Source organism: Neolamprologus brichardi, chromosome 8 (assembly GCF_056152115.1).
Source record: "Neolamprologus brichardi isolate AB-2024 chromosome 8, ASM5615211v1, whole genome shotgun sequence".
NCBI classification, from domain to species: domain Eukaryota; kingdom Metazoa; phylum Chordata; class Actinopteri; order Cichliformes; family Cichlidae; genus Neolamprologus; species Neolamprologus brichardi.
Window position 1 is genome coordinate 15,283,791 of NC_142111.1, and position 23,645 is coordinate 15,307,435.

General features: G+C 38.9%; 2 protein-coding genes across 4 annotated transcripts; one reads left to right on the plus strand and one right to left on the minus strand.

Moving 5' to 3' along the window:
• Positions 1–488: 488 nt before the first annotated feature.
• gpam (glycerol-3-phosphate acyltransferase, mitochondrial) lies at positions 489–17,766 on the minus strand. Of its 3 annotated transcripts, none has more exons than XM_087844682.1 (21): positions 17,538–17,766; positions 14,819–14,956; positions 14,521–14,640; positions 13,931–14,004; positions 13,025–13,138; positions 12,703–12,852; positions 12,506–12,605; positions 11,208–11,344; positions 10,712–10,811; positions 8,969–9,181; positions 8,620–8,733; positions 8,434–8,519; positions 7,481–7,593; positions 6,403–6,473; positions 5,252–5,519; positions 4,895–5,052; positions 4,377–4,454; positions 4,091–4,228; positions 3,776–3,965; positions 3,426–3,484; positions 489–3,339 (listed from the first exon to the last, which is right to left on the minus strand). In XM_087844682.1, the coding sequence occupies exons 2-21, from the start codon at positions 14,900–14,902 to the stop codon at positions 3,223–3,225; spliced, it is 2,484 nt and encodes an 827-aa protein (XP_087700808.1). In that variant the 5' UTR covers positions 14,903–14,956; positions 17,538–17,766; the 3' UTR covers positions 489–3,222. The 3 variants fall into 3 exon arrangements, with proteins under 3 accessions (XP_087700808.1, XP_087700809.1, XP_087700810.1); XM_087844683.1 differs by lacking the exon at positions 17,538–17,766 and adding an exon at positions 17,248–17,492; XM_087844684.1 differs by lacking the exon at positions 17,538–17,766 and adding an exon at positions 17,154–17,203.
• Positions 17,767–18,211: 445 nt separating this feature from the next.
• LOC102780598 (large ribosomal subunit protein eL19) lies at positions 18,212–20,508 on the plus strand. The gene is made up of 6 exons (XM_087844685.1): positions 18,212–18,276; positions 19,261–19,367; positions 19,457–19,579; positions 19,780–19,900; positions 19,996–20,106; positions 20,196–20,508. Exons 1-6 carry the CDS (start codon positions 18,272–18,274, stop codon positions 20,320–20,322), a joined length of 594 nt encoding a protein of 197 aa, XP_087700811.1. The 5' UTR covers positions 18,212–18,271; the 3' UTR covers positions 20,323–20,508.
• Positions 20,509–23,645: the final 3,137 nt, after the last annotated feature.

Below are 23,645 nucleotides of genomic sequence, written 5' to 3' on the forward strand. Positions count from 1 at the left end.
CAGAGAGAAATTGTCATGTCAGAAGCAGCTGTTAGAAGTACAGTAATGAACAATATTCTACCACCTACAGTTAACTGTGTCTGCTTGTTTATCTTTGGGTTTATGTTCCCGTATGTACTGAATATAGTCAGCTTTTTAAAATCTGTCCTGGTAATAATAGTTTGTTCTACAAGCTACTGAGTGATGGGATGTACTTAGTGTTTCATGCACAGTGTAATAAGTCACACTGTTGTTCATCTGAGGTTGTATTTAAATAATTGACCTGTTGAACTTTGAAACTAAAATATGGTGTATTCTCTCTTTAACACGACTATAGTTTATTCTTATTTAATTTTTCATTGCAGTTACTGATAAGTTACCATTCCTAACTCACTTTTATTTAAGCATTAGTTAACTATAATAACCTTTTGCCCCTTTCACACACCAGAAAAATAATCCACTCACAAAATGCTTTTTAGATAGAAGAAATAAAAAGGCAACACCATCACTAATCTATCATTAATTTATTTAAAAACAAAATCTAACAATGCCAATTGTGCTTTGCTTCAATAAAGCAAAAAGAAAAGTGACATATTTTTAGTAGCTGGTGATCCTAACTTCTCTCAACTTGTGTATTTTTTTTTTCCAAGTTACCATCTACAGTGTTCTTTTGGATTCCCAAAATTATTAACATGCACAAAAAAAAACAACAAGAAAAACAAACAACAAAAGAATACTACAGTGCATTAAAAAGGCACCTGCTTCCCAGATACAGGCATTTATCCTACATTATACAGAGTAGTGGGATGTGGTTAATGCAGCTTCAGTATCCCACAAGCAGTTCATTAAAAACTATAAATCTGTACCACGTCCATCGAGTATTTGACAATACCACAATGACCTTTTTAGATAACATTCAAGAGGTAACACAATTAATCTTCTACACATACAGCTCGCTTTCATCAACACAACTTACACGACATACACAGCGGTAAGGCTGTAAAAGACCATTATTATCAGGTTGAGCAGAGTTCACATTGAAGTGCCGATGATTAAAGGCGACCAGAGGAAACATGCAGTACAGTACGTATAGTGGTTGGATCATGGCAGATGGGTCCCCTGGTGAGGAGACTTGTACAGACCGAGGGCTCAGAAATGCTAGAAAGCTCGTGACACTCTCAGAGCACATTCTTGTTTCAGTAACATACTCTTCTGTTCTTCCACATGCTTTAGGTGTCTTTCACCAAAATGTAACTTTTTTTTCATTTACAAGTTTAGAAAAATATGAAAAATAAACATTACAATGACCTGTAACAAGAAGTGTTGAATTATCACACGTATTTCCCAATAGAAATATTTATTTAAAGGTCCCAATTCTTGTATTGCCCTGACGCATCAACAATGTCCTCACGATCATTCAATAATGATGGCAATTCATTACACTTCGTTTCAAACTTGCTGCTTCCTCTTTTTTTTCCATCAAGAAGAGGAGCGGTGTACGTTTATATTCATGTTCACTGCAAACTGAAACTGAAAGACACACTAAATATTGACTTGATCGACTTTGTGTTATCAAGTTACTTTACAACAGAATTAGAAACTCGCAGCCAAATGCACAATGCTGTGTTGTTTCACCATTGTACTTTAACTTCAGCCACTTCGCTTTTTGTTCATGTTTTTAAAATTTCACAGTCAGACATAATCTGACTTTTTGATTCCAACACTGAAACACTTAAATGTGTAAATGCAACTATAACAATAATAATGAGAAGAAGAAGAAGAATAGGTAATATCTAGTTACTAGTAGCCTAAACTCTATCATAATGTAAGTCAGTGTAAGATTGATTTTATTAAAGAATGTAACTAATGATGGAATTTAAAATTCCATTGCTATATCTAACATGAAAAAATAATAATTTAACCCGGAAGTTTTGGATGACTGCATTTTTTCTGTTTCCTGTTTGTTTTTGACCTTGCAGAGGTCTGTAAAGAGAACACTATACTGCACTCATAATTAGCCAACTGTTCAAAAGAACTGCACTATTTTACCACACTATGCAGCAATTTTAACTCACAAATGCCCAACTATTGCTCTTTCAGCAGCAATGCTATAAAGGCTATACAGCGTGTTTATGATAGAAGAAGAAGAAGGAAAAAAAGGTGGAAATCCCAAATATCTGCTTTCCCTGAAAGGCATGTCACAGAGTGTCTGAGCGTGTTGTTATTAGAATAAAAGTGGGTGTGATGGCTGGTATTCATTACTTTAAGTGCTGTGCTGTGTAACATTCATCGAAAAGTGAGGTGCTCTGCAAAAAGAAAAGAGATCAAAGTCACTTTTCATATGAAAAGTGTAAGTGAATGCACTTAGATATTAGTGGTTTGAAAGCACTTAACTGTAGGTGGACATTGTTTTAGGCCTTGACTACGCCAGACTTTCAACAGGTACGTATTGCATTCGCTAAGTAAATATTGTTCATGGGCCAAACTGCACACTGATTGTTTTTATCTAAAAAAAAAAAAAAACCAGCAACTAGAAATAACTGACCTTCACTGTATGGAGATTTAAATTCATACATTTTGCCACTGAAACCTTGGATATGTACACAATTTGCAGGTGCACTGTATCTCTCGGAGTACAGCGAACTCTTCTCTTTAATTACACCAGAGTGTAATAATTTCAGTGCACTATAAACGAAGTTGTTCTACGCTCTATGTACAGGCAACACATTTTAAACTGTAAGATATTAGAGTGCACTGGAGAGAATACGGCAACTTTATAAACAAGCACAAAGAGTTAACATAAAAATGCCTCTGTTGTTGGTTATGTTTACAGTTATTTTATATGCATATTTTACTTGTTCACTTGTATAGACAAAAGGCAGCTTTGCTTTGTTCAGACTGCACGGTTAAATTTTTTTTCCTATATTAAAACCTTTTGACTTCTCCTGCAAAGTTCACAACGAATGATTCCTAGAGGGACCCCTTCAATACACGTGTTAAATCAACTGCGCGGTTCTAACACAGGAAGTCAGAGACTGAAACCAAAAAAAAAAAAAAGAAGAAGAAAGGGAAGACTGGCTTCAAGTCTCTTCCGACTAACAGCTGATAGTTAGCTGCTTTTACGTGAAGGCACTTCCTGGTAAAGCTTTCCACAGAGTAGCACCTGGGACTGTTTAGAAGTAACCAGTAGAAGCCCTTTATTGGAAGGAGCCTGGGGTCCGAGCTGGGTGACGCGCGTCGCGGTCACAGCAGAGTGAAACCTAAGATGTACTGCAGGAGTTTGTTCCGATTTTCCTGAGGTAGAAAGGTGCTGCTTAGCTCCAGAGTTGTCACCTTGTTTTCTCTCCTTTCCTTTAGGACCTGGAGAATAAACAGAAAACAGGAGGTTCAGCTGGAGGACTCTGCACATCACCCAAATACACACATACAAATGCACACATGCTTACCCCGAGCTCCTTGAATGTCCTCACGGTGTTCTTAACCAGATAATGAGTTGCACTTTCACCTGAATGAAAAGAGAAGTGCTTGAAATACATAAAACAGAGACAGGATCTTACTTTTAAAAATTTTCACTAGCTAAATCCTTCTTTAATCTGATGGTAATTTCTTATTTTTCTTGTGAATACTACTTATACTTTTGGACTTTATTCCAAGCACCTAAAAAAAATCATGACTGGAAAAACCATTTTCTCATTTTTAGCAATTTTCTCAATTCCAAGTGCGATGTAACACTAGAGAAGTTTTAAATTATTTTTTAAATACATTATGCAGTATGTGGGCGATATTAGGATATTACCATAACCAGCCACTCCTCTTTCTGTGCGTGTGAGCAGGTATCTGAAGAGCCTCTGGGTGTAGTCGGACTCGACCATGGGCTGGCTCAGACTGTGGACGAAGATCGCAGCCCCGCTGTAGGCCTCCAGCACCGGGCTGAGCAGCCGCTGAAGGAAGACAAAGAACTCCTGGTGCTCTGCAGAAACACTCACCTGAAAGACAACACAAACAGACCAAAAGTCAAATAAAGTCATTTTTGATGGTGAACAGTGGATGTTTGGATGTGAATGTTGTGGCGATTGTGTTGGCTGCAAAATTCCAAATGGTCCAAGTATACCTTAAGGTAGCGATCTCTCTGCTCCTCTCCAAAATCGCTGTCCTCATCCTCTTCGTCACTTCTCCAGGAAAGGGGCTCAGCAAACTTTTTGGGCCATGGCTCATCTGTGGGGCTTGGGCTCAGTTCCTCCTGGTCCTCCTGACGTACAAAAACAGATCAGAGGATCTGAAAGTTTCATTACCCAATAGCAACTATCGCTAAGAGTCCTTCCCAAAACATTAAACTTCTGACATTAACCGCCATGATCTGTTATTTTTGTCCAGTGGCTGACGGCCTGTAAACTCACCTCTGCCACATAAAGAACTCCATACTGGATCAGCCTGGTTACTGTGTCATGGAAAACCTGGTAAATAGTCTGGCAAGGCTGTGGGACAGACAGGAGAGATGTAGACATGCTAAAACATGAAACCACATAGGAGTTGAAAATGTAATTTTATAAACAACTACTTGTCAACAAACTTGTTCCATCATTACTAGTGTAAACTAATATGCAAACATTGTAAAAAATCTTCATTTACAGCCTAGTTTAGAGTTACTAATTACGGTGACAGGAATGTCATATATTCAGATGAACAATGAGACTATGATCACACAGAGATGAAGTCAAGGTTAATTATCTTGTTACAATTGCACAAAACAATGTCTGGGGAATAAAAAAGGACTCTGACTGTAAACATGTCCACTGCTGAAGAAATGGGGCAGTGGACATGAGATGGATGACAGCAGTAGTCATAATATCATAGACGCGTATGTAAAATATGTGCAGACATTTGGAGTGATAAAGATGGAATATGCAGGACTTACTGGTGCTACAGCCACCTCATTGATAAGGAAGTGGGAGAGACCAGCGGCCTTGCGGATGAGTCTCTCTTGACTTAGAAGATGACTACTGGGATTGCCAGGCTGGCGAGCAGACTCTGATTCCATGACCAGCTCTCGCTGCAGCGACAGGACACTACAGGCTGGAGAGGTAGAGGAAAACCTGTGTGTTTAGGACTGCTGAACTTAGATTTACTGTCACTTGTTTAACTTCAAACAGCAATTTAAACTAACTATTTTAAAAAAAATGTATTATTCAAGCTTACATGTTCAGTATATTTTCTTAAATAATAACCACAATGATGAACCAAAACAGCACATAATACTGTTGGCATAACTTACCAATGATTGCATCAGAAATGAATACATGGAAAAGGCCGTTGCTGTAGAAGTTGAGCTCAAAAAGAGCAGGTACAGTTTGACTAGGTGCGATGGTAAACTCTCCATTGCGATTAGAACTGCTGGTCACATTGAGGCAGTTCCCCAGGAGGTGGAGAGCACGCATGACCACGTCCTCTGAGTTCCCCGAAAAGCCCAAGTCAAAGTCCCGTGACAGGATCTCCTCCTTCATGTTGAAGAAGTCTTCCACTAGCTTGGACAACACCACCCCCTGACACAAAATGAGCAGAAAAAACAAACAACAACATCAGAAACTTAAAAAAAAAAAAAAAAAGTATATTGGTGAATTTTAATAAGCCCACTTCAAAATAATAAAAGTCAAGAAACGAAGAAAAAAACTACAAAAGGGCTTTTGGGGTTGCATGCAGCACTGAGCAGTTGTCATGACATTAGTGTGTCTGTAGAGGGCAGAGTCTCACAATTAATGCAAGAGGCGATGAAAGAGAATGCAGGAAGAAATACAATTTTCCAACAGAGTTATCTATTCCTATATTTATTAGATTAGATAAAACTTTATTAATCCCTCGGGTAGGTTCCTCTGGGAAATTTGTTTTCCAAAAAGCACAGCACCGACAGAAGTTACAGAGTTAAGAATATTATATATATATATATATATATATATATATATATATATATATCTATATATCTATATATCTATATCTATATATCTATATATCTATATATCTATATCTATATCTATATATATCTATATATCTATATCTATATATCTATATCTATATCTATCTATATCTATATCTATATCTATATATATCTATATCTATATCTATATATATATATATATATACACATATATAAATACAAAGACATATATAGATAAAATATACAAAGGGGATAAATAGAATAAATAGGAATAAAAAAAAAAAAAAAAAAATACAAGTGAATTGCACATTTCAAGTATGGAGTCTAATGACTTAAGTGTCATGCCCAGGAAGGTGCATACCTGCTAAACGGAAGAGGAACAAGGGGAAAAAACATACCAGACGGGGTAATAATAGCAGGATTTTAAAAAATGTGAGCTGGTGTATCTGGCAGTGACAGAACACGAGGAAAGAGGAGGCAACAGCTACACATACCTGTCTGTGTCTATACAGCAGTAGACAGGCCACAATGTGGGTCGACATGATTGCTGACGATTTATTGGCCGCTATGAGGAGGAGATACAAAAGGGTATAATGAGCAACACACAACAGAAAGAGAACAAAAAAAAGCAGAAGTAGCAGAAGTACTTGTAATTCATTGAGACACCCTTAAAGCAAGACTACAGTGCTGTAAGCCCCAAACTAAGCTGTGTTCAGTTCCTTTTTATATATGTATATATGTGTATATATGTATAGCATCCAATCATAGCAGATATCAAGTCAGGAAAGTTTACAGAGTATTACAGAGATGATTCAACCTTGAGTGTGATTAAGTGTGGACAAAAAAAAAAAAAAGTCTTCTAACATAAAGAAACCTCAGACAGAACCCAACTCAAGGTGGGTGGCTGTCTGATTTAATAGGCTGGGAAGAAAGGATGTTAAAAAAAAGCTATATACCTGTGTTTTGTTATATATAATTTTAATTAATTCATCAGAGTTTGACTTACTAAAAATAAAATATTAAATAGGCCCAAAAGAGCTGATTATATTGATAGCACTCAAAGGCAGAAAGAAAGAGTATGTGAGGGAGTGTGTAAAGACAAGGGTTACTACAGATCACCTAAAGTAGTAATCAAGCCTAGAGGTGCAGGACATTTATGAACAGCTAAGCTGGTACTGCATTCTTCCCCCTCCCCTGTGCTTCCATCCTCCCCTTCACCTTATTGGCTAAAAACAACATGCCATCCAGCTGGTGGTTCTGTGATAGGCTGTTGGTTTAAAAAAAAAAAAAAAAAGCTAGTGTAGGAGAATGCAGCTGAATGAGCTGGGGAGAACCGGTTTCTGGAGTGCTATCCCAGGGCAAAACACCCCGAGTGATGTAAAGCGGATGGACTGATGCTGTGCTGTATTTCATGAGTGCTGCCTTTGTGAGCAGGTGCACCTTTAGCACAGGATGAAAAGGAGACTTATGTGCTTATTTAAGGGACAGGGGGCTTACTGAAGACTTTCAATTATGATTCCTAGTCATCATGCATGTAGTAAACCCACCATCTGCGGGTTGTGATTTTCTTACTAAAGAGAACGTGCTTGGCCAGGTTGTTGATAAGTTGTCGTCTAGAGATGTCCTCGGGCAGCTCTCTGTTCACCTGCTCTTCCTCCTGTCCATCAAACAGCTGAGCATCAGGCCTGGAAGGATAATAACAACAAGCCAATGTGTTTTTACTGTGTAACACACAGTATGCATAATTTAAGATGGCAGTTGTCACGTCCAAACACACACCAGCTCATCTTTCACTCCTTTCTTGGGAGCTTGCAGTGTAACCCCCAATAATGTTAGAATATAATAATATTAGGTACTGTAAAATGTAATACACATTAGAATATACAACCACTACACAGGGATACAGTATTTAAAACCAAAATAAACATAGATGAATAAACAGACAAAAGAGGAACAAAGTGGCATGAGAGTGCCCTGTGTCTGACTTCTCTACAAACAATCTGCGCCTGCTGTTAAAAAGTACTCAAGTTCAAGATCTCAAGTTAATAGTTTACCAATTATTTGTCATCATTTATCTAACATGACCTCAGGGTGGTTATCTTACTCGTTTACTTTGGCTTTTACCAAAGTCATTGCATGTCTCATCCATCCGTGCCATTAGCAAAACGTGATATGCCACTATTTCACGAGAGTGTTGAAAAGAGTCTTCCATAATATTTGTCTCCAAAGAGTTGAGAAGGTTGTTAATCACCACTGTTGGCACAAGTTTTGAAACTGACTGTAGACCAGCTGGGGCAGACTGCAATCATCCCAGTGACAGTGCTTTATCACTCGTTTTTACTATGAAGAGACAGCTTTGAACTGATCTGACCCCTGCCAGGGCTAACTAACGACCCGTTCTCAAATGTCACAGAGCCTGCCATGAAGTAGCAGGAGGGAGGTATAGAGCTTGGACATGAAGATTGTCCAGGAAGGTCATGACATGTGAGACTATGGAGTGAGCGTGTGTGTATATTTGTACTAACTCTGCAGAAATAATGGTGGGCATCAAAGCATGTTCCAGAGATACAGGTGGTGGACTATGACGGCTTCTCTGGGTGTCCAAGTACTCCTATAATTGACATAAATGGGACATATGTACTCATAAATACATATTCAATATAAAAAACAAACATGGAAGATTTTCAGCTCTTTTTAGTGTGACTAATCACCTTCAGGGAGAAGGGCTGGTTGAAATCAACACGGACACAACCGTAGTTCTTCCTCAACATCCTGAACACACCACATGCTATTCCCCACCAGCTTTCGTTCTTCTTCGGCTTTCCCTAGAACAAGACAGATTTGAAAGTTACCAAAAATATAGCTATAAGGACACAGCTGAAGCAGTTTGTGTCAAAACATGCTTGGCTCTACCACCAGGAATACAAATAATTTTCTTCAGTCACAAATTCAAAATCCAAGTAATTAATTTTTCTATGTATTTTTCTTTTTCTGTGCATGATTAAAAAAAACAACAACAAAAAACACCTTTGTTGCCACCGACGTCATCCAGACACTCACCAGCTGCTCACTATTGTAGTTTCCCTCAATAATGCGGTCATAGGAGATGCCAACTGGCACCACCAGCACGTCTCCGATGGCCCCCGTGCACATTGTGTCAACCACGATAGACAGCATGCCTGCACGTGCTGGAGATGGCTTACCACTGCGCGACCGGGTCCCCTCCAGAAAGACCTCCAAAAACTGCTGCTGCCGCAACAATTCCTCTGTGTACTACGACAATGACGAAACAGGGAAATGATCAGGTGAATACAGAAAGGTGTGTGTCAGACAAATGAGAAAATACTGCATGTAAAGGTCGCAGTATTTTTGGTGAAAATGTAATTTGCTGACGTCCTGAAGCAGGAAATTCACTTAATTACAAGCTGACAGTCGAGTAAAGTCAAGGCCATGCCAGTACTGTAGTATGCAGGTTAAACATGAGACTCAAAGTGTAGGAAATCGGGTGCATGCTGAGGTAACTTTGCTGTATAATGATATCCTCCTGAGTACAGTGTGTACACAGCTGTCTTAGCTATGCAGACACTTTTGAGAATAGAAGCTTTGTCCTGAAATAAACTCCACGCCGTGGCATTCAAAGTAAGCCGGGACGTCTAGGTTCAGTTTTCATGGGAGCAACTGGAGTTAGAGCAGCATGTGACCTTTTTCTACAGCTTGCCTGTGAAAGCTAATTCCATTCTGGCAAGTGACACATGCGTGCCAGATTAAAATCTCACTTTTTAGCAAATTAAATTACTTTGACCACTTTGAATAATTACAGCTGCAACTTGTGCACTCTTTGACATGTGCAATAACACTAAGTGCAATACTCTTTTCTGGCATCGTTGTATTTTTACTCAGTTGTATACAGCATTTGTATTCTATTTTTATCCTATTGTATATTTTATTCTATTTTATTCTACTGTATATAGTATTTTATTTTATTCTATTCTGTACAGTTGTGTACTGTATTTATTCTTATTGTATTCTAAATTTTGCTTCATAACTTTTGCACTGTCCACTTCCTGCTGTGACAAAACAAATTTCCCACGTGTGGGACTAATAAAGGTTATCTTATCTTAAGAAAAAGAGGTAAAATATGGTTTGTATAACAGGATTGAATTTCAGCTCATCATTTCTACTAGCTGCTCATGTGTTGGGCTGATAATTCTTATCTTAAGGACACAATACAAACCTATCTTACAAGCACAATACACTGTTACTTATTGCCAACCCCTTCTGAAGATACAAAGAAAATCTGCCACTCACATCAACCCATGCAATTAAATAAACCACCTAAGTTTCCACGCTATTTTGTAGAAAACACACTGAAAATCTTCCAAGTAGTTTTTGATGGCGAAACACTAACAAAAACCTATGAATCTGCAACACAAGCCTGAACATCTACTCGTCATGTGATACAGAAAAACCTATAATCACTAATACTGGGTTACAACCGGTAAATAAAAGGTTAGATGAGGTATAAGCCGACCCAATATGCTTAGAGAGCAAAACCGATGACACATGGGTCACTACAATAAAGGAAAGGAGCATATCTACCCAAACATTTAGTTTGGGCTTTTATAAATGACAGGACTGTAGCAGAGTCAAAATAAGTTCTTTGGGAGATATAATGCTAATTACAAAGTAAAACTGGAAACAAAGACAAGGCTTGAATAACAAAAACATTTCACTCTCTCATTATTCAATAGAAAAGAACACACAGAGCAGAAAACATGAAGAAAACCCGCTCTGCAGACTTACTGCGTGCAAAAGCGATCGGTACAAAATGTCTTTCTTTCCATCTGCAGACTCTTCCATTCTTCGTCGTATGAAGAAACCTCCAAGTTTACGGATCAGGGTGCTGAAAACAAAAAAGCTTTATGAAGTAGTTTCCAAGCTTTTCAATGGGCAGCAACAGCGAGCACAAACTCCACAGCTGTCAGCAAATACAGTTTTAATCAGTAATTTCCTCAAGGTACTAATTTGGATTAAGGTGTGACTATGATGAAAAAGGAGGACAGTTTGATACCGAAGCACTTAAAATATAATGATGACTCATCCTGACACTTCAGGGACCCATGTTGTAAATACCCATGTAGTACAAAAGGATCAGTGCTGAACCATCAAATGCTACTTGAAGCAGGATAAAAAAAAGATTTAACTATCGAACATATTTCCAGGGAATTCTTTATTGTTTGAGTTAAACATAAGTACACCTTATTTCCAGATCAATCTTCACACAAGGCCTCATGTTTACCTGAGGATGGGGATGCTTAAGTTGTTTCCAGCAGCGATGTGCGGGGCTTTGATGTTATGACAGAACAGAATCAATGTGATGAGTAGGTAGTCGATGTGGGATTTGTGAACTGGGAGGAAGACCATCGGCACATTTTGCTGCAAAGAAAAGAGAAATAAGCAATTTCTCCTAACACGTTTTTAAGAACTCTGTATGTGATCAATGTTGAGCACTTTTATTATCAATAAGAAATGTACAATGACAGAAAACACCTTGTAAATATTACAAGCAAGAAACTAAACAGCCAGTTTATTAGGTACACTTGTTCAACTGCTTGTTAACTCACAAGTCTAATCAGCCAATCCCAATAACAGCCCAGGACCTGAATGCATTTAGGTGTGTAAACACAGCCATGATGAACTGCTGAGGTTTAAACCGAGCATCAGAATGGGGAAGAAAGGTCATTTAAGTGATTTTGAATGTGGCTTGAGTGTTGGTGCCAGATAAGCTGATCTAAGTATTTCAGACACTGCTGATCTACTGGGACTTTCCTGTAAAGGAGAAAACATCCAGCAGTTCTTTGAGTGAGAATACCTTGGTGATGTCAGAGGCCAGAGAAAAATGAGCAGACTGCTTTGAGTTGAACTGAACACTTGATTACGGCTGCAAGATTTGGATGGTAAGGTCAAAATCAGACATAAACAACATAAGGTAGGGATCCATCCTGCATTGTTCGGGCTAATGGTGGTGGTGGGGCAAATTTCCGTAGCAAACTTAAGATCCCATAGTAGAAACTGAGCATCATTTAAACACTAGAACCTAGCTTCGAGTATTGCTACTCATCCCTTTATTGCCACACTGTACCCATCTTCCAGTGTGAATATCACGCCATGTAACAAAGCTTAAATGATCTCAAACTGGTTTCCTGAACATGACAGCAAGTTCACTATACTCAGATGGCCTCAACAGTCACCAAATCTCAATCAAGTGAAGCACCTTTACAGAGTCGTGGAACGACAGATTTGTATCTCAGATGTGCAGCCAAAAAATCTGCAGCATGATGTTATCATGTCAACACAAAATCTGAATCTGTGCCACAGAGAATTAAAGCAGTACTGAAGTTTCGCTAGTTAATCGAGACACAGCAATCAGTGAAGAAGACTAGGTACATGAAATACTACATCAGCTTTATCGGTTTAGCTGTTACCGTTTTCAGCAATCACAAACAAGATTTCAATATTAATGGAAAAAACAGTCTTACTCATTTTGGGTAGCAGATTGTGCTGAGACAGTTTCTCATGTGTGTCTTTGCCCCTCACCTCTGTAGCAGCTTTCTTCACCATTTCCAGTTGTCCTTTGTGGATCTGGATGCTCCAGAAGAAGCCATTAAACAGCCTCAAAAGCACCCAACCAGTTAGCCTGATCCAAAAGAAAAATTAAGATGTAGAACAGAACACAACATAGCGGGATTGCTTAAGGCATTACAATATTGTCATAAACTAAAAAGTATAAATACCTAATGAAGGCTGGGGAAATGTTAGCAACCATCTCTTGAAGGAAGGCCCTGGCTTTCTGCTTTACTTTGCTGACAGCTTTGTGCTCCTGGCCAGGCTGGCTGGCTGCAGCATCCAAGTCTGTTGCTACTGTCACAATAGCATCCTCCACCCTGCAATCAACAAAAGAAGAACACAAACATAAAGCTGCCTCTTCTAACATTCAACGCATTGTCTCCATTTCTCTAATAAAATGGTTTCTTTATGTCCACCATATCACAAATTTAGCTATGATTGGACAATAAAGTTTGATGTGGGCTGAATTCCCTGTATCCTGACTTTTACCTGCTGTTGTTGAGTACGTTATCCACCACGTTCCTGGTGAACATGTCCTTGTGGACATCTCTCTCCACAACGAAAAGCACATAACTCAGTCTGCGTGCCAGCCAGCCCCGCTGTCTAGATGAGCACACACAGAAAAACGCTTGCATAAAACCACATAAACGATACATATTTACATACGAGAAGAGATTCTCAAATATACTCAGATATATGCTGTAAGCTGTGTTATAAACATGAGCCTTGCTTTTCGCACAAAAATACATAAATTAAAGATATGAATCAACATCCAGATAAGGGACAGTCAGGAATACTTGGACGACTTTTCATGGTAATATCACATTTCCAGGAACTGCAGAACAATGCATCTGCATAACCCAAACACACAGCTTCATCATCAACAGCTGTGTTACAGGTCAGGTTTGCTATACCTTGATGAGCTTTCAAGTAACATAATACTGACTGTGTCAGGACAAAGCAAACGATGCTAACCCAACCATGCTGAGTACGGTACATCACCATCTCTGTTTCCATGCTCATAGAACTAGATATTAACTTATTTCTGTTTTTCCCCATTCAGTTTGGAGCATGGTGGCATATATCTTACTGAGTATTGTCAACAAAAGCCAACCACTGGGTGCATGTGTCTGGTGTCCACTGACAAACACTGTAAATTATTCATCTGTCGACCTTTCCACAATTTCAGAGAGTCATCCTCTTGACTTAAATCCAGTTATTTTACACTGGTTGTTAAGAATTTCACCCTTAATCTGAACTGCATTCAATGGGACTGATTGGAAATCAGAGGACTGACAAGGCAAGTAGAGACTTTCCTGTTCTGCCAAAGCACGACGTGAAGTTTCAGTTGAAGAATGTTCCTAAAGTGGAAGGGAAGTGAAAAGCTCTGTTTACCTAGTGTGGGTCTCGTTTATGTAGATGACGTTTCGCAGACCCAGAGATGGAATACTGGGATTGAACAGTCTCTCCTGTAAGGAACAAAAAAGATAAAAAATGAGAAAGTAACTCGAATCAGTTTTGTTTCGTGTTACTTTACAGCTTGTTATGCTTTAATTCTCGATAAGAAAATAAATTTAAATAGAATTGAACCTTTTAACAGCTAATTTTTATATTACTGCACTAAACTCAATAATGAGGTGTTTTAAGAATTGCTTTAGGTCTAAAAAAACATTCCTTGAAAATTCCTTGCAACCACTTTTCAGATTTTCACCCTTATCATATAAACACAGGAAGACAACCTGAGATCCCACATTAGCAAATTAAATAATCAAATTAGATTTGAATGTATTATATGAATAATAATGACTTATTTCAAATTAATTTTAATTATGATTTTTTTAAGAGGACTGCTTGTTTTTTCGAACAGCCAGGATAGATTGAGTTAGCAGGAACTATTCGATTCCATGCTGGCCAATTTCTTTACAAAAACCAGAAATCAGCAAATGAACTCAAGCCACAGTTAATTAGCCGTGATGTAATTTTACCCAGCTCTGTGGTGTACAGGAGTGACAGCAGCGCCCCACAAAGGGCCTCTTTCTGTTCAGCAGACCCTCCTTCCACGTGCTGGCGACATTACGCAGGACTGAAGGGCTGGTGCTGCGGTCCTTGAAATGCATAAAAAAAAAGATTGATTAGGATGAAGCAAAAGCATCACATGAAAGGACCGTGTGTGCTGAGATGAGATTTATCGCCTTTGATCTTGGGGGGATGCATGGAGCTGTTCTGAATGTACAATGAAAAAAACAACAACAACAAAAAGAAAACAAATTAATTGTGGCTTACCGAGTCTTCATTGGGATGTTTCCAGCGGTTACACCACTGCTCTCCATTGCTGACCTGCAGCAGCAAGCCATCTGACAGCTCCATGCTCTCTGCTGTCTCCTTCCTCTCCCTCCTGGTCACACACCACTAGCTGGCAAGCTGACAGCACACACAAATACAATACAGTTATATTTTTTAATTTAAGTGATCAATGAATATTAGTGAGTAGCACAAAGAAAATGCACAGCGTTTAAATCCAGCTGGTGGAAAAATACAACACTCACTGCAGCAATGTATTAAGCTACAGTGGGCGACATAGCTTATATCGCCTTCACAAGCTGCCTCTGCTCAGCATTTTGACTGCATGAGCAATGATGGTGAACAACCAGATGTTAACAGCTTCCTTTCAACTTTAAAGCCAAAAGTCAGCACCTCCCACATGAGGCATCGCTGTGCTATTCAGATTCAGTCAACGCTGGCATGCTGTTAGACCTGATTTTCTAAGAAAAGTCGGAAGTCATACTGGAAAAACCAACAAGATGCAGCAGATAATAATGTATATTAATCACCCTAACATCTCAGACTGAATGCAGTCTGGTGGGACTAGTTAACAGAGAAGTCGAAGTTTTACTTCTTTAACTGATATGCGAGTAAGCCATTTTAAATAGCACTGTGACCACAGATAGGGCAAAGACTTCCTCATTTTAGAAAACAAAAACATTTTCAAACACCAAACAATGCACTTCTAAAGATGTTAATTAAGATCATCATCTGCCCTCAAGACACAGCTGTCGTACTCAACTCCAGCTGACAAGAACCTTAAATTAAATGCACAAACTCAGATATATGCAGCCAAACTACACTGCTCTTGCCCATTGGCAAACAACAACAAAACAAACAAAAGTAAAACGCCAGTATTGCCCAAACTGACATTATAACATGAGTTTCATTTGCAGTTACACAACTGGAGCGTCCCTATCAGTCACTATGTAGAAATAGTCACTATACAAAATAGAAATCTAAAAATAACATAGTGGGAAGCTTTTGTTTGGCATTTTAAACATAATTTGTCTAATGTGCCTCAAATGACACTTTGCTTTTGTTACACACCAGTTGTCCTGCATAACACTGGTAAGCGTCCTGAAACAAAGTCAAAATTTACAGTAAACACACAATGCTGGAGGATTTTACAATGAACCAAACATAGCATAACCACTAAACCTTCCTGAAGAAACAAGGTAAGGGGATAGCTAGACATCAGTAAGGGGATAGCTAGACATCAGTGAGGAAAGAGAGAAGATGTGAAGAGAACGCACAAAGGTAATTAAGAGAATGTCTCTGATTAGCCTGGAAATGAGTCAATTTATGAATGAATGCTTACACAGACTGTACAGTACGTGTGTCAGTTAAGGACACTGTCGCTCCATCTTTCTCTGAATAATACGTCTGACTGTCAGCAGACTGTCCTCTTCACAAAAATGTCCCTGCCTAACAAGCTTCAATGAATGAATGAACATTGTGACATTGTCCTCCTGTGGTGTCATGGTTGTAGTGGGTGATGTGCACACAGATGAGGGAAGCAGAGATTTCAAAGGGGTCAACGGCCGAGAGTACTCCAGAAAAACAAAGACCTCCAAGAATGAGGAGCTAGAGGGATTAGATAACAGGTGAAGGTAGCCCTTACACTGCATTAAAGTTTAATGAGTACACGGATAATACAATTCAACGTATGCAAATCCTATAAACTAATTTGAATAATTTTCATGGGATATATCTACATTAGTTTGTAGCAACTTCCACTATCTGTTATAACGTTGTTAAATATTTGATTCAATCAGTAATTTCAAAATTAAGTATCATCAAGAAATTATTTAAAAAAAACAACACGCTGAGGCGCTACTATCGAAATACACTGGCAAAGTATAGCCCGGGCCATCTGCCACACAATCACGTTTTATTTACCTTTAGCAAAATCATGCCTGTTCATGCACACTGAAAACCACTGGGTTAATCCGGTAGACAGGCTCAGACCTGCCTTGCAATAAGCAGGTCAAACAGGAGAGATCTCTTTGTGACAGATGGTCAGTTCAGATAACTAGCTGATCAGACAACAATAGCACCAACCAGCCATGCCCATGTCTAGCTTGGCCACGGAAACGCGGTACTGTTCAGGTACAGCCGACACCTCCTAGAAACACATTATTAAAAAGTCTCCAGTTTGTGCAATTTGATGGTGTTGCGTAAAGTTGATAAAACGTGATGTGAGCAGCTTCCGTGACCGTCTGTGGCACGCTGCATGGCATGCTTCCGAGCTTCATGAGGCACATCTCATCTTACAGCTAACGCCGGTACTCACGATGGTCTCCAAGACAGGGGTGACTTTAACCTGTCCTCCACTCGATGTCTTAATCTAGTCTGAATCTTAAATGATGAGCATTAGCCCGGTTTACCTCAGTGCGGGTGAGACATGAAAAAATGTCAAATCCCACATTGTCGGGGGTCGTCTCGAACTCAATGTCAGTGTAAAGTTGACCGACTATATCGTGTTTTACTGTGAAAAACGGCTCTAAATGATAAGTAATTATCTCTCACAACCGTGTCAACAAGTCCATATTAACGACACAGTTACTGTTTCTATGACAGGACAGGACCGGCGTTAGTAACAGTTACTAATAATGCAACGATGTAGCTGTTAGCATTAGCTCTCCAGCCACGCTCGCGAGAATGGACTCTCACTTACCTTGACAACAGTGTTACGCTGAGTCATATCTAAAATGTAAGCTTATCGACAAACAGCCGGCCGCTGAGTATTTCGGTGCGCTTCTTTTGTAACACACTAGCTCCACTGTCCTTGGTACACCGGACAACACAGCTCTGACACTCGGGGATGTGTGACAGGAGGGAGGACCACTTGCGGTGGTTTTGTTTTGGTACAAGCAGCGGCGCCGATCTGCCACCAGCCAGAAGAGGGCAGCACGACGCCACTTTGACCACTTTGCGTTGCAATTTGACAACATTAAACACTTAATATAAAGGTGCGTTAGTATTTCTATTTTTTTTTTTTGGTCCATTTTTTATTTGATGTGGAAATGTATCATCTTGACAAAGCTTTTTTTTTTTTTTTTTTTTTTTTTTAAGCTGTTTTTAAAATGCAGTCTTTGAAACATTGGGTTAACGCGCCCTCCAGTGGGCGGATTGATACAAGCATTTTATCGGACCGTACCACTGTGCTGCATCAATAGGGTTACTGTGACTTATTTTAAGGCGCAGTAAACCAAAGCCAAAAGATTAAGATTATTAATTATATGTTATTAATTATTAGTTAATTATTTAACTATTCTGTCACTTCATAAACATTGGCTGTATTTACATTTCTATATATTACAGCCACAGTTGTCTCACCCATGGCAATGGCTATAATGGTAGTGTCACAAACATTCTATTTCCTTCGTTTCTGTCAAGCTAGCGGCAGCCATGAGGTAAGCTGTATATTTGCAATTTAATTAAGCTTTTCATTTCCAAGCAGAGTGTCGGAAGTGTTAGAGATTTTTTTTTATTTAAAACACCGGGGAGAACTGTCTAGATGACTTTGAGTGAATTCGCCCATTTCTACTAGAAAGCGTTTATGGCCTTTGTTGGTAAGCACACCGTGCTAATATAGTGAGACATGTCACAACATGTTAGAAGACAGCCCGTCTATTGAGCCAGGCATCAGCTGTAAAGACTGCAGTGTTTTGACTTTTTTTCAACAAGCTGACGAATGGATTGAGTGAAATAAAACAGATTTAATAATGAAAGTCAATTATCTCGGCAAAGTAGAGGTGTTACTTGTTGTCATGTGTTTTGGTACTTGGGCTACAGTCTCCTTCTCCCAAGTGGAAAACCAACCAGTAAGCAAACAAGTTTACTGCACATCTAAAAGTCAGCAAACGTCATTGACGTTTCAATCTTTACAGCCTTTCATCAAAAAACACTCAAATGGGAGTTCAGTAGCTGATTTGTCCATTTATGTAACAGTTAGTTTATGACACTCGAAGAAAATAATTTAAATGATATATTGGCGTTAGGCGCTCAACTGGTCAAGGTCACACCTTCTTGTATAGGCATAAAAAATTAGGTATGAAGTAAAAATGGCTTATGAACACAATCGAGAGTGCTTTTTAATTGAATGGTGATGGGTAGGCAAAGTTTATTCCATCCTAACAAATAAGATTGTACTACAGAAACGTAGAATGTGACATTTTTTTCATGTATGTGTAACTGCCAGGGTGAATTAGTAATATAATTATAATTTCTATTACTAAATTATATCCACACTGGACTAAACTAGATTAAACTAAATCAAATGATACACTTCTTGTTGCTGTAATATTGGGGGTTTTGTTTGTTTGTTTGTTTGTTTTTAATTTAGTTTAATAAAAACTATTTCCTATAGTACTTATATAATGATTTTGCTCTTCCAGCATGCTCAGGCTCCAGAAGCGCTTGGCCTCCAGTGTCTTGCGCTGTGGTAAAAAGAAAGTGTGGCTGGACCCCAACGAGACCAATGAAATTGCCAACGCAAACTCTCGTGAGTTGTTTCCTTTGTGGATTTATGTAGTAGGCTCTGGGCTCCTTAAATTTACGCTTTTATTTAAATGAATTTTATTTGGGCTACAGGCCAGCAGATACGAAAACTGGTAAAGGATGGACTGATCATCAGAAAACCTGTGACTGTTCATTCCCGTGCACGCTGCCGAAAGAACACACTGGCACGCCGCAAGGGACGTCACACGGGTTATGGTGAGTAGTTAGGTTATCGTTATCTTTCCCCAAATTTTCCTTCACTAATAATGTGGCTAATAATTGCTTATTTGGGAAAAGAAAATCAAGCGGTGTGTAAATGTTAACGACTGCTTATAGAAACTGCAAGTAGTGGTGGTTTCAGTATGAACTTGGAGTAAGATAAGAGTTTTATTTCAGTAATATAATTTTCTTTCCAGGTAAGAGAAAGGGCACAGCCAATGCTCGTATGCCGGAGAAGTTGTCATGGATGCGGCGCATGAGAATTCTGCGACGTCTTCTTCGTCGCTACAGGGAGTCCAAAAAAATTGACAGGCACATGTAAGAGTGAATGTCATCACTGATGTACTCACTGATCATGAATAAGGTTTTATGTCAGTTTCATTGATAGATGAGTAATGTTTTGTGTCCTCCAGGTACCACAGTCTCTACCTAAGAGCCAAGGGTAATGTCTTCAAAAACAAACGCATCCTGATGGAGCACATCCACAAATTAAAGGCTGACAAGGCTCGCAAGAAGCTCCTGGCGTACGTCTCCACTTCTTCTTTTCCTGTATTATTTCACTCCAAGCGCAGCAACATTTATACACTGAAATTAATTTGTTTCTGTCCTGCAGTGACCAGGCCGAGGCCCGGCGCACAAAGACAAGAGAAGCCCGCAAACGCAGAGAAGAGCGTCTCCAGGCCAAGAAAGAAGAGATCATCAAGAACTTATCAAAGGAGGAGGAAACTACAAAAAAGTGAATCTAAAATGTATTAAAATCTTGTTAGGATCAGCTTTTGGTTGTGAATAAATGTGGATAAGAGAAAATATCATCAGTAATGTTCTTGCCTTGATATTAAAAATGATTTGACATGAAAAGAATACTTTGGAAAACATTTCATTTTGATTATGATTTGTATATACCTGAATAAACAGAGGTGAGAGAAGCCCTTTTCTTCTTTTAACATGGCCATAGATATTGTAATATGGCTATGAAAAGACAGCAAACTATACTTCTGAGGTAATGTTCTGAACACTACAACAGGTGGCAGCAGAGTGCCAAATACATCTATGTGTATGTCTACTCATTTTAGCCAGAGGAAATTAAACTAGAAAGAGAACTGTTTGGTAAAAATAGTTATTTTCAATCAGCAACTTGATCATGCAGCGCAGTATTCCTGACTGGTATTATTAAAAATGGTAGATAAGCAACTTAGTAACAACAAACATAAAGATCTTTCACTTTTTCCACATACAGCTTACAGTTCAATTTGTGTTCATTCAGCAAAAGCACTTAGGAAGGTAGAAGTAGCAACAATTTAGCCTGTGTTGAATTACATATTTTATAAGGCAACTCCTGAAACATCTATAAATATAATAGTAACTTCCTTGCTGAGGCAAATGTTCTCAAGTCATATTCATTTGATTTATTTATTTATTTTTAAAGAATTTCCCAGAAACAAAGAAAATACATTTTTAAAATAAGGAACGTAATATAAAACAACCTATAAGAACACAAATAAACAAAAACAAGTAATCAAAATGAAACAAACGGATGTACCATCTAGGTAATATTCGTCCTTAGAGTATGGGCATCTGAAGTTTGGGTTGGATTCCATGCAGACTCAGCTGATCGGAGGAGTGTTACGCAACAGGAAGCCCTCACCATACAGGATTTTTCTGAAGATGGTCTGTAAGGAATGTGTTTGCATTAACTGGCTGTAATTCTATAACAAAGTCTATTAATTTTGTAAAGCAACTTGTGCACGTCATGCATTATTAAATGCTCAATTTTCTGCTCCGTAAAAGCTTCTTATTTTGAATTATTTTCCCTGCTTCGTTTTTCCTGAAAGCAGGCACCAAAGTAGCAGAAGCTCAGACAACCACCGTTAGCCCCATTAAACCTGTGCTACTGACACTCCAGACATCCACTTATTTCTTGCTTGAGCCTTGAAGGATTTCATTTTTCATGCATGCAGAAGAAGGTGTGACAGGTGTGTGCAGATGCATCCAGTGGTAACTGGGACAGACAGGCTGCTGCTGTGCTGTGCAAGTGTGTGTGCATGAGAGAAAGGGGAGTTTTTACTATCCAAAGCACATTCAGCATTTCAGATCATTGTAAATACAGCAATCTGGAAAACAAGAAATAATCCCTGTACACTTTATTGGAGTGTAAACTCGTCACTTAAAATTTTCTGCCACCTCCTCCTTATTCTTAAGCTGCTATGTCTGTGACTGACAGTCATGCATAAACAATGGGACACTCAAGCTTTTGAAGCTGGCAGTGAAGAGCCCTCACATCTACAGTCTGGGTTTCAAAGGCCTTGAGTAGCTGGAATAAAGGTTTATACAGCATAATTCACTTGCTTACCTTGATATCCTGATTTAATTTTCTCACAAAGCAGCGTTATGCACAACACTTTCGCTTAAAATGCACTTCAGCTGTATGCGGTCATTACCAAATTGCTCCGCACAGTCAAAACGATCTTTATAAATAAACGAGAGCTCTGCAGGAATATGTCGCAGGGATTACTGAAGGAGAAAACAGCCTTTGTACAGCGAGGCCATTTTGCAGCTCCGTTAATGTATTTCTTCATTACCAGGAGGCACTCCTATTTCCTGAAGCGTGAGCCTTAATGGGATTAGATAAGGAGAGGAATATGAGCTGAAACCAAGCAGCACTCTTTATTACAGTTGGCCTTCAACCCAGGCAAAACAAATGGAGCACACTCAAGAGTTCAGGAGGGCTTTCATAACAAATGAAGTGAGGAGATGAAAGTGATTAAAGTAAGATTATTTTTAAATATAAAAACAGTTATGTAACGACTAAACAAATTACTTTGCTTTCGCCTGTTTGATTACCCTCTTTCCACCGTCTGTAGGACTGGTTCTCTTCTTTGCTGCGTACTAAACTGTTGGTCAGCCTCTGTATCACATAGACAATGACTGTTAGTCCACACATTAACACTGTCACATATAAAATGTTCGAGTCATCGTCCTCTGTCAATCTTTTTAATCCTTTCCAACATTATTTTTTATTTTCTCTTCCCACATGTTCAGTGGACTCTATTACCTAATCACTCTGGCTTATAGACTGACAGAGACACAAAGCACGAGGGAAGAATTCAGGAACTCTAATTCTCTCATTCTCGTTCGCTGACTGATAGGAGGGATTACTGTAACAGTGCTCACTGATATAGATCAATCAGACAGGCAGTCGCTCTGATCTTATACAGATACGCCTCAGGCCTGTCTTCTTAACACCAGGGGTTGCTCTTTTACGCTTTCACACTGCCGCACACTCATTTAGTGACATCCAGTCAAAGCTCAATATCAAAATGTACTAGGAATCAAAGAAATTGCAATATAATATGATGAGAGTGATTGTGCTGATGATCCACTGGGATCCTGTGTGTACAAATTAGCAGTACTACTAGAAAGCAGTCAAATGCTGCTCCTGAAAAGAACAGGTTGAAAAGTTTGCCTTTAATTTTTTGGTGTGTGCCAGGCGGCATCATCACAAGTGTTCTGTTGTTTCGTTTACACCAGATATATGACAGCTCATGTCTCCTCTAAATTATTTCTGTGTGAAGACTCAAATCTATGACCGCTCTAATCAAACACTTCCAAATGTCTTAGGCGCAATCAGACCAAGGGCAGACCTGCAAACAACGGAGAGATCATGATTTATTTTCTTCAGTTTTCAGAAACAGGAACGCCAGCATGCTTACCTTTAAAAACAGAGGCTGTATTTAATTTGTGTGCAAGAAAACTTTTACTAAAACCTTTATATAATTTTACTGCTCTGGCATCTGACTCACCTTGAACACTGTAGTTGTTTTAACCTGAGGATGTCCTCTATTTGCCTTCTAACTAATCTATTGGTTTTCTTGCTCTGTGAACCAAAGTGTGGGATTACATACGGAGACTGGGTTCTCAGGTGTCCAGTTAGAGGTCAGGGTACATCATATCAAGCAGACTGTAGGCTGCAGTCTGTAATTTGATAAGAAATTAGATTCAAATATGAGAGAGAAATCTCAGTGGTGTTAACTGACACCACTGCTGTTGTGACAAAACCATTAGC

What these genes read in the sequence shown, in the direction of transcription:
- LOC102780598 (XM_087844685.1), top strand. An exon ending in GGGACGTCACACGGGTTATG is followed by an intron (nt 19,580 to 19,779) that starts GTGAGTAGTTAG and finishes TTTTCTTTCCAG; the next exon opens with GTAAGAGAAAGGGCACAGCC. An exon ending in AAAAAAATTGACAGGCACAT is followed by an intron (nt 19,901 to 19,995) that starts GTAAGAGTGAAT and finishes TGTGTCCTCCAG; the next exon opens with GTACCACAGTCTCTACCTAA.
- gpam (XM_087844682.1), bottom strand. Translation starts at nt 14,902, where the DNA reads ATGGAGCTGTCAGATGGCTTGCTGCTGCAGGTCAGCAATGGAGAGCAG. An exon ending in ATTTCCCCAGCCTTCATTAG is followed by an intron (nt 12,606 to 12,702) that starts GTATTTATACTT and finishes CTTTTGGATCAG; the next exon opens with GCTAACTGGTTGGGTGCTTT. An exon ending in CATTTCTGATGCAATCATTG is followed by an intron (nt 5,053 to 5,251) that starts GTAAGTTATGCC and finishes CTACCTCTCCAG; the next exon opens with CCTGTAGTGTCCTGTCGCTG.